This window comes from Gymnodraco acuticeps, unplaced genomic scaffold, assembly GCF_902827175.1.
Source record: "Gymnodraco acuticeps unplaced genomic scaffold, fGymAcu1.1, whole genome shotgun sequence".
NCBI lineage: Eukaryota > Metazoa > Chordata > Actinopteri > Perciformes > Bathydraconidae > Gymnodraco > Gymnodraco acuticeps.
In genome coordinates this window covers 39280-50134 of record NW_022990781.1, presented here as the reverse complement: position 1 = coordinate 50134, position 10855 = coordinate 39280, and the positions used below count along the sequence as shown (strand labels likewise).

Genomic DNA, 10855 nt, shown 5'->3' with positions numbered 1-10855 from the left:
CTGGACTCGCTGCTCTGTCCTCAAATGAAAACACAGCAGGAATGTTCACCTCTCAGAGAAGCTCTCAAACACGGCTGCTGACAGGAGAGGCCGTCAGAGTCAAATCAGACAAGATCCGAGTCAGAGTCCATGTCAAGTCCCAAGAACAATCCCCCGAAAGAATGCCAAGTCCCAAGTCAGGTCCCCTTTCAAATCCAAAATCAAATCCACCGAAAAGTCCCAAATCTAGAATGAAAAGACCCATGTCAAGTCCTAAATCAAATCAGAAAAGTTCCAAGTCAAAATCTGGATTCAAATCCTAAAGCATGTCCAAAGTCTGATCCAAGGTAAAGCTACATCTAGACAGACAAGTCCCAAGTCAAGTCATAAGTCAAATCAAGTCCATTGATAAGTCTCAATCCAAATCCCCCAAAAGTCCCAGGTCAAGACAGGCGAGTCATCTTGTATTCAAAACCTCGTGATTCAAAATGTTTTCAGGATGAATTAAGCAGCAGTGGGAAGCAACATTTACTTATGTATAGTACTTTGAAGAAAATCGAGGTACTTGTGCTTATCTTAATTATCTCCTTTCATGCCACTTCTGCTCCACTACAATTCAAAGGGGAATTATTTGACCTTTTACTCCATTGCATTTTATAGCATTAGTTGTGATTGTTGCCTTATCATGTTTCCAGTTCTTGAGATTGAGAGAAAACTAAACATTTATTTAATCATTTTGAGTTTTTTATATCTACAATTAGCTTGTTATACCTACTTATACACGAATGACAATTTCAATGCAGGACTTTTACGTGCAAAGAGTATATTTATTGTGCAGTAATAATACTTTCAATAAAGTAAAGCATCTGAATACTTCCTCCACCTCTTTAATGAAGTTGTAACAATCGCACCCATCACAGGGGGGGGGGGGGGCGAGATTAACCTGAGCTAACAGTCGCTAAGAGGCGAGTACGGCACATAAAAGTTGTAACAAGCAGTAGTGCTGAGCAAAGTGACTAGAACGCAACCACACACTTTATAAAGTCAGGCAACACTAACCAGGCTTCGTGTGATTTATTTGTACCTTACTTTGACCATCCGTTCGCTGTTACTGATCATTGTGGAGAGAGGCAGACGTTTTGGATTATAGCAGCTATCTGATGGAATCAATACATGGGCTGCACAGGTTGTCATGTGTGTTTTAAGCCTCCTTCAGTCCTCAGATCGCTTCTAAATGAGTCGTGGGGTTAATTTAGGATTCACTGCTGGTGATGCCTTCAGGGTCATGGAGGTCGTTATGGACCTATAGGAAGGAAGTGAGCGACACCCTGTGGCAGAGAGGTGTCACTGCATGTGGGGTTTTCAAAAACACAGTGAGAAATGTAGTGTTTTAGTTTATGAGGAAAGGTCACACAAAGCTCCTACAACTCACACAGTTTTTATGCCAAAAACAATTCAAGGATATTTTTAGCTTCTTCATACTTTCTTGTGATCTTAAATACATTTACAAGTGCCAGTCTGGATGTAGTTGATACAGGGGGTTTCAGTCATTTTAATGGGAACAAATTCACTTCATAAACATCCTCAGCAACACAAGACAATTCATCACCTGACGCACATTTATCGATTCAACCACAGACACTCACAGACTCAAACACAAGGAACAGGACTCAGGGAATCGGACTCATGAGGAGGGGGGCCGGACATTTTAAAACTCTGATGCCACAAAGCTTTAATGGCGAAAAAGGGGGATACGTTTGACTTTACGTTTGAGCATACAGTCGAAATGTAAAGGATAAAATCAGTGTTTCTGTCGAATTTCAAGAAGTCGAACTCTTGAAAATAAATTTTCCATTTTACTACTTTTTTTTATCTTGCATTTTGTGAATGAAGTGTAAATACGTCAAGAAATAAATCAAGCTATTATGATAATTCCACAAGTGTTATAGCGCATATAGAAACTTGGATTTTATTCTCAACATCTCGACTTTTAGTCTTTAAATGCGAAATAAAACATTAAGCATTTTTCCTTCTCTCATTATTCCTGATTTAACTCTCTTACTCAATTTCTTCACAATGAACGTCTCGAAAACTGAACTTATTAGAATACAATTGAACCAATGCTGACATCAGTTTAGTCGTTTTAGAATGAAACACTTTAACCCAAAAGCATTTATAAGTAGTATATTAATATATTGTATTATACACTATAATGTATTAGTTTATTAAGATATGTTTCATCAAATATAACGCCTCCTGCTCCATAAACAGCTAATAATACCACTGATGTAATAATTAATGTCTTCACAGGAGAAGATATAATGTTGAGAAACACTTAAAGATGTCCTTATAGCCACAAATCATTATTAAACAAGGGCTCATAAATGCAGTTAAAGTGTTTTTCTAAACTATTTTAAGATTTCCACAGATGTCTATGAGTCAGGATTTTAGATCAAACTGTGTCTGATATACAGTAGATGGAGGACGGATTGTGAACTCTTCAGGATGTTTGGAAAAAGTTCTACAAAAGATGATTTAGTCGCACTGCATGAGAACCACATGTAAACACGGCTAGTCTACCTGATGATGAAATGATTAAGGCTTACTCCCTGCTCTCTGGGTACTAAGACAGGATGCTCTTCTTCACCATCCATTTTGTGTCCTGTTTAAAAAAAGGGAACTGATGCTCAAACCACGTTGCTAAACCTCCACGAGGAAGATACTTCTATTTTCAAAAGTGCATATGTTTCAGTCCGTCTCCGCTGCGTTACACAGGAGGAGGAAGCACTAAGAGTTCGGGGGGGGGGGGGGGGGGTTGTTGACGGTCATCATCGCAGCCGGGGGAAGATTCTGATGAAGAGGATCATGCTGATGAAGGAGAAGGAGACGAGGATGAGCATCAGCCACAGCATCCAGTTCACAGACTTCTTGGTGTGCTGCTCCAGACGCTCCGACTCCGTCTTCAGCTTCTCGAAGTTCAGATCGGCCTGACGCATCGAGTGGCTCAGAGTCTGAGGGGGAGAGACATGTTGATGATGATGCTTAGATAGCAGGATAATCCCAACATATTAACACTACTTTAGGATTTCTGAAGTGAAAATCTAACATTATATGGGCTATAAAGGAACTACAGCACGGTCACATGACTTCACGTTACCACCGCTAAGCTAAAGGCGGTTAATGTTGGGCTATGAAGGAACTACAGCACGGTCACATGACTTCACGTTACCACCGCTAAGCTAAAGGCGGTTAATGTTGGGCTATAAAGGAACTACAGCACGGTCACATGACTTCACGTCACCACCGCTAAGCTAAAGGCGGTTAATGTTGGGCTATGAAGGAACTACAGCACGGTCACATGACTTCACGTCACCACCGCTAAGCTAAAGGCGGTTAATGTTGGGCTATGAAGGAACTACAGCACGGTCACATGACTTCACGTCACCACCGCTAAGCTAAAGGCGGCTAATGTTGGGCTATAAAGGAACTACAGCACGGTCACATGACTTCACGTCACCACCGCTAAGCTAAAGGTGGCTAATGTTGGGCTATAAAGGAACTACAGCACGGTCACATGACTTCACGTCACCACCGCTAAGCTAAAGGCGGCTAATGTTGGGCTATAAAGGAACTACAGCACGGTCACATGACTTCACGTCACCACCGCTAAGCTAAAGGCGGCTAATGTTGGGCTATAAAGGAACTACAGCACGGTCACATGACTTCACGTCACCACCGCTAAGCTAAAGGCGGCTAATGTTGGGCTATAAAGGAACTACAGCACGGTCACATGACTTCACGTCACCACCGCTAAGCTAAAGGTGGCTAATGTTGGGCTATAAAGGAACTACAGCACGGTCACATGACTTCACGTCACCACCGCTAAGCTAAAGGTGGCTAATGTTGGGCTATAAAGGAACTACAGCACGGTCACATGACTTCACGTCACCACTGCTAAGCTAAAGGTGGCTAATGTTGGGCTATAAAGGAACTACAGCACGGTCACATGACTTCACGTCACCACCGCTAAGCTAAAGGTGGCTAATGTTGGGCTATAAAGGAACTACAGCACGGTCACATGACTTCACATCACCACCGCTAAGCTAAAGGTGGCTAATGTTGGGCTATAAAGGAACTACAGCACGGTCACATGACTTCACGTCACTACCGCTAAGCTAAAGGTGGCTAATGTTGTGCGTCTCATTTAGACACTTGTTAGCAACCGCCGTTTTTAAATTCATCAGTGGAGTATTTACTGACGTATTTTATGTCGTGGAACAAAATGTTAAAATCTCTTAAGCTTTTGTTAACCACAGACCTTATTTCAGGTTAACAACCAAAAACACATTCAGAAAACCCTTGACTTCCAGACAAGGGAACAGGAAGTGCTTAAAAACTGAAAACATTTCCTGGTTTTAAGACTCATTCCTGCATCACTCTATAAACTCCAAAAATATAGCTATTGTATATGCCACAGAAAAGAAAATATCGTAATTTTGTATGTGTGTGGGTGTGTATGTGTGTAGGTCTGCATGTGTGTGGGTGTGTATGTGTGTAGGTCTGTAGGTGTGTGGGTCTGTAGGTGTGTGGGTCTGTAGGTGTGTATGTGTATATGTGTGTAGGTGTGTAGGTCTGTAGGTCTGTAGGTGTGTGGGTCTGTAGGTGTGTGGGTCTGTAGGTGTGTGGGTCTGTAGGTGTGTATGTGTGTGTAGGTCTGTAGGTCTGTAGGTGTGTGGGTCTGTAGGTCTGTAGGTCTGTAGGTGTGTAGGTGTGTAGGTGTGTGGGTGTGTATGTGTGTAGGTCTGTAGGTGTGTGGGTCTGTAGGTGTGTGGGTCTGTAGGTGTGTATGTGTGTGTAGGTCTGTAGGTCTGTAGGTGTGTGGGTCTGTAGGTGTGTGGGTGTGTAGGTGTGTAGGTCTGTAGGTGTGTGGGTGTGTATGTGTGTAGGTCTGTAGGTGTGTGGGTCTGTAGGTGTGTAGGTGTGTGTGTAGGTCTGTGGGTGTGTAGGTGTGTAGGGGTGTGTGGGTGTGTGGGTATGTGTGTGTGTGTGTGTGTGTGTGTAGGTGTGTGTGTGGGTATGTGTGTGTGTGTGTGTATGTATGTGTGTAGGTGTGTAGGTGTGTATGGGTGTGTGTGTGTGTGTGTAGGTGTGTATGTGTGTGTGCGTGTATGTATGTGTGTAGGTGTGTAGGTCTGTGTGGGTGTGTATGTGTGTAGGTCTGTGTGTGTGTGTGTGTGTAGGTCTGTAGGTGTGTGTGTGTGTGTGTAGGTCTGTAGGTGTGTGTCTGTGTGTGTCTGTGTGTGTCTGTGTGTGTGTGTGTGTGTGTGTGTGTGTGTGTGTGTGTGTATGTGTGTGTGTGTGTGTGTGTATGTCTGTGTGTGTGTGTGTGTGTGTGTGTGTGTGTGTGTAGGTACCTGGTTGTCCTGCTTGATGATGTTCTGCGCTGCCAGGCTGTTGTTCTTCAGGTTCCTGGCCAGGTTCAGCATGTCCTCGGCCAGTTTCTCCTGCAGGTTGTGGTGGTGCTGCAGCACGGCCTCCAGCTCCGCCGCCGACTGACGCTCGTCCATAGGAACTCCTCTGCACACACAGCATGAACACTTTACTGAATACAGACACACTACTGAAAGGGATTAAAGCTCAAAGTAAATAAATAAAGTAAAATGTATTTAAAAAGGAAGAAATTATACGTCGTGCGGTTTTACCTTCTGTTTCGCAATTCGTTTTCCGACATGCCTGTAGAGAGGAGAGAAAGGTCAATCAGCAAGCTACATTATTAAATATAATAATATTTATATTTATAATAAGTATAATCATTAGTGCTGTAGCGACGCGTCGACGACTTCAAAATATCGTCGACGACATATTTCCGCGTCGGTACACACACGTGGGTCACCCAAAGCAACAAGCAGTTCGCAATCGCACTTCAAATACAATGGAGACTGAAACGGCTACCACCCCTCCTCACAGGATTGCGCACGAAGCCCCCAAACGAAAACATCTCGCCCTAGGTCTTCAAAAGCATGGGAATATTTTTAAGTTAGTCCAAAACGCAAAGATATTGTCATTTGCAGTCTTTGCCAAATGGAGTTGGCATATCCCACAAGCACTGCTGCATAGCCTAGACCGGAGGCAGCAGCTAGCTGTGGTGGCTACCATTAGCAGCTAGCATTTGCTCTCCGATTTTTACATAAAAATGGAATTATGGATTATAAATTCAATCATTTTTTTATACATAGACGTTAAGAACCTATGGATTAACCGATTCAGCCGCGTTTTTTCTCATTTTATTGCCATTGAAAACGTCTTTTGATCAGATTGACAGCTACGGCGGTGAGACGATCTCCCTAGAAGCTCTGTGAAGGTACGTGTTGTGATGACTGTATTTGCTTCCCTTGTCGCGAGTCCGGATCACTCAGTGATAATACTATATACCTAAATAATCTGTGGAGTCTCATCTTTAATCGGATATCTTGTATGTGCAGCTACGATAAGTAATAAGGGTACTTTTATCTTGAGTTCTGTGCCAATGTCCGTTAGCATTTTTCGCTCAGGGGTCATTTAGATGCTTCTTATGAGACTTGTGTTTTGTTTTGGTAAACATGGTTTGTATCGTCAGTTAGCTGAGATTATTTCCGTTAATCTGGTATAACACATTAATAGGTTCTTAAATATTAAGATCCCCTGAGACACAGTATCGTGAAATTTTTTTTTTTTACATTACGTTTTTTTTACATTACATTTTTTATGAATTGAACAACAGAAAAATAATCGTTAGATTAGTCGACTAATCGATCAAATAATCGCCCGATTAATCGTTTTCAAAATAATCGTTTCCCCCCAGCACTAATAATCGTCAAGTTTTCAGCTGTTTATGTAAGGAACAGGCAAGTCTGTCCGTATATATACTAGGGATGGGAACGATTAAATTAATATTCAAAATATGAATATGAGCTATTAATTTTTTTATTTTTTTTTTGGGAGTGATGCCTAAGTTGATTACATATGATCAAATGGAATAATTCAATGTATACGACAGTGCCATAGGTAAGTGTGTTAGGTCTAAATGTGTGTTTTGCTCCGCTCACCGGTCCCTCACAGCGGGCAGAGCTGCAGGTGCTGATCTCTCTCTCTCGTGTCCGGTTATACTTCACTCGTGTTTATGTCCAAATCCATCAGATCTAGCTGGTTCTAGCTAATGATACGGCTGCTGCCCCTCCCTACACGCAGATCACGCAGACTCAAACCTCATCTTATGCCCACATTCCAGCTGAGAGGGTCTTCTCTACAGCTGGCCTGATTGTGAATCGTCTCCGCACCCGCCTCTCCCCCAAGTAGACATGCTCATATTCTTAAAGAAGAATGAATATTGAATAGCTGCATTCTGTGCATAGGTTACAGGTTGTTGATCTCTGTTGTCACGGGTTACGTTACCCTGACCCGTTATGTTGTTCGTGTCTGATCCCTCTTTCATTTAAAAACCAAGATATGTTTTAAGCATGAAAGCTGTAGGCCTATAGCTGTCAACTGTTCAAACTGTGATCACCAGTTCAATACATTTGAGAGATTCGACTTGGTTTCTATAATTATTTGAACATGTATTTATTTTTCAAAATTAAAATGTTTTGTTTTTTTGTCAACATTTTTCTTTTAGGATATGTACATTTCGGTTAACCGTTTTTTTGGCGCTTAGAAAAACATGTCTTACCTTTGCCTGACAACCCCTGTAACGACAGAAAAAAAGGAAATGTGTGAATTTTAACATCTAGTTGTTTTTTTAACAGCATTTTGCCAGTAAATGGTGAAAACACGTGAACCCCATTTTGAATTTGACTAGGAACTTTAGTATATTAACAAATATACAAAATATAACATCAAACTTGTTTAAACAGTTAAGACAATGTAAATTGTGTATGACGAAATCTCCACATGTGATTTCATCTTGATTTGAATCCATTGACACACATTTGTATTTTGAACTATTACCTACTGGCAAATTATCCATATTTTAAATTGCTATTCATATTGTTTGGTTATTTTTGTAATGTACGGTGTTTGTCTGATCATACCGTGCCGAGCAGCTCGTCCCTCATCTCTCCGGTGCATCGCGCCTTCGTCTGCATGTGGACCGTTTTAGAGACCGGCATCCTCTCATTGGCTATCGTGGGGGTTCGTCCGGGGGCGAGGAACTGATTGGCTAAAGCCTTCTCTGTCGTTGAAGACTGAACGAGAGCGGGAGAGACATGAGATCATAAAACAGAGAAAAACTCAAAGGATCAATTCATGGTATTAGTTAGTTTTTAGGATATACAGTTCAAAAACAATAAAGGCTAACAGAGAGTGGACTTCTGTTTTGAACATAAATATCAAAGTGCAAATAAACACATCCAGCAAATAATGGGAAATCACAATAATCTTGATATTATAAGTTTGTAAAATATAAACACGGACCAGTTTGTCTGCCTCAAGAAGTCCTTTCAGGAAGTCTACTTTTCTCATGTATTCAGTCAGTAATTCTGCAGTGGGTTTGCTGTGGAAAACAACGTGTTATCGACTTGTGGGCAATAGAAATAAGTGATATAGAAAACATGAAGACACTCGAGCGATAATAGGGATCTTACCTCACGCTTTTCCTCAGAGCCACCATCATCTCCTCCAGAGCACCGACATACTACAGGACAGACAACACAGGATTGTATGTCAGCTGACAATAGTTTGGATGTTTATACAGTTTTAAACAGACATAAACTTGACATTAATTAAGCTCTGCCCCTTTAGTTGCATCTTCATTGCATAAGAAATCTAAGAGAGAGCAGCTCTAAGGACTAAACGTTTTAAGATAAGATGGACCTTTATTAGCCCCAGTGGGGACATTCAGGAGTATTTAAATAACCTGTCCAGATGTTCATCGTGGCTGTCAACCACTTCAAATGTTTTAATGATTAATAATAAAAGCTAGAAACTAGGCTGTGTGGAATATCACAGTGATATACAACTTAACATTTAACTCGACTAGTTGTGGTTGTTGGTTAGGGGCTGGTGAAGTTAATCGTCAAATTATCTACTTATATTATCCCATTACAACCTTTGGAACATAACAATACAAATGGTTTGGTGACTGGCCTCTTCACTTTAATAAAGACGGACACGTGTATACACCTGGAGTAAATTCACAAGCTACCCTGCAGTATACAAAGCCATTCAAACTAGCTGCACCTTCACCAGCTTTGAGAACACTTTAATGATCAATAATAATAATAAAACATATCATATATTATTCTGAAATGGAGCAATCTGCACAATGAGTATTTGTATGCTAATACTTTTACTTCAGTAACCTTTTTGTTCCAGGACTATTACTTGTAATAGAGTATTCCTACACTCTGGTACTTCTACTTGTATCTAAGTACAATACCCGAGTACTTTTTCCAACTCTGAATATAAGTATATTTAAGTTAAAGCTATGGTCACGACTCCATTGCACCAATTCTAACTGTTGACCGTTGGTGACTGTTAATGTCTGTTAGCTGTCTTTAATACAGTAAGCTAACTTAAAAAGGTTAGCAAAACAATCTGCAAGTCAACTATACAGCTGTTAATGTTTTCATTTTAATATTTGGACATATTTCAGAGGATAAAAATGCCAACATGACAGAAAACAGTGTCGGCGTTTCAGTGACGACGTGGCTAACAGACAACTGAGCTAAGAGCTAACAACAACAGTCATGCTAACTCTAGCTTAATAAGGTCAGATAAAAACAGGTCCAAACGACAATATTTTATTTTAAATCTTCTCACCTTTTCTAACCTCCATTCTGCTTCTCCTCGTTTCTCCGACGCTATAGACTCACAGCGGGACAACAATCTGATAAAATTGATCTCCAGTCTAGAAGCCATGTTTGAAGCTGACAGCCGCAGTAGCAACGTCGAGGTGGAATGACGTAGGCGGAGCGTCACGGTACACTGGCCAATCAGAATTATTCACAATTTATCCAGACAGTGAAAGAAATTCTGATATATATATATATATTATATGAATTAAAATATAATATAACGATAATAACAATTAAAAAAAACAACAACAATAAATATCATTATATTTTGTGGTTTTATAATAATTATTTTTAGAAGGGATTTTAATAATTAAAAAGTGAATAATATGAATATACAGCTAGTAAGCATTAGTGTCCAACTTTATACCAGCCTTACATTCAATATGAATCACATCAAAGATCTTCTAATGTACTCTTCTGGCCCTTGAGTATAGTTTTTAAGTTTGAATGTTTAAGATAATTTATAAAAGGACCTCATGCTTAAAAAGTGACATCCATGAATTGTACTTCTAGGTTTCTTTAATATCAGAAGTCACAGTTTTTCGTAACGTGTGACTTCATGACTCCCAAATGGAGACAGCATTGTGTTACAACACTGGATAACTATGGCAAACACCTTTTATGTATGGACCATACAAATGTTTCTATATAAATAATACTTGAAATCAATGCAGCATTTTATTACTACACATGCCTTGTTTTATTAGATTTTGACATGTTTGAGTGTGTGGTAAAATTGTTATGCATTGGTTTGATTTGAAATTGAATTATATATTTAAGTTGACATTAAAGGAAATATTGATGATACTTATATGAACACATACCTGCTGATCCTGATGGGTGGAGTCGTCCTGTATCTCCTCCAATTTAAAACCCAGGTTTATTTCCCCTTGTTCCTGAAAAAGTGCATGTGGGTTCACTTCGGTTCAACTACTCTCCGGCAGCATGTGAACAAATATAAAAATATTTAGCCATGAGTAATGGCAACCTGCAAAGTTCAGTACAAACTGGCTTAATGGTTGTGTTTCCATGCAGAATATAAAATG

The 10855-nt window shown here is 40.2% G+C and overlaps 1 protein-coding gene across 1 annotated transcript; it reads right to left on the bottom strand.

Annotated features, from left to right (window-relative positions):
• Positions 1-1360: 1360 nt before the first annotated feature.
• On the bottom strand, positions 1361-9901 carry use1 (unconventional SNARE in the ER 1 homolog (S. cerevisiae)). Its single transcript, XM_034232712.1, has 8 exons — positions 9775-9901; positions 8598-8647; positions 8428-8506; positions 8046-8198; positions 7685-7700; positions 5682-5712; positions 5394-5556; positions 1361-2990 (listed from the first exon to the last, which is right to left on the bottom strand). Exons 1-8 carry the CDS (start codon positions 9871-9873, stop codon positions 2808-2810), a joined length of 774 nt encoding a protein of 257 aa, XP_034088603.1. The 5' UTR covers positions 9874-9901; the 3' UTR covers positions 1361-2807.
• Positions 9902-10855: the final 954 nt, after the last annotated feature.

Bases quoted from the DNA above. Each gene is read 5' to 3' on its own strand.
- use1 (XM_034232712.1), bottom strand. From the start codon at position 9,873: ATGGCTTCTAGACTGGAGATCAATTTTATCAGATTGTTGTCCCGCTGT. The intron at 8,648-9,774 runs GTGAGAAGATTT...TCTGTCCTGTAG, and splicing joins CAGAATGGAGGTTAGAAAAG to TATGTCGGTGCTCTGGAGGA. The intron at 5,557-5,681 runs GTAAAACCGCAC...CTGTGTGTGCAG, and splicing joins AACGAATTGCGAAACAGAAG to AGGAGTTCCTATGGACGAGC.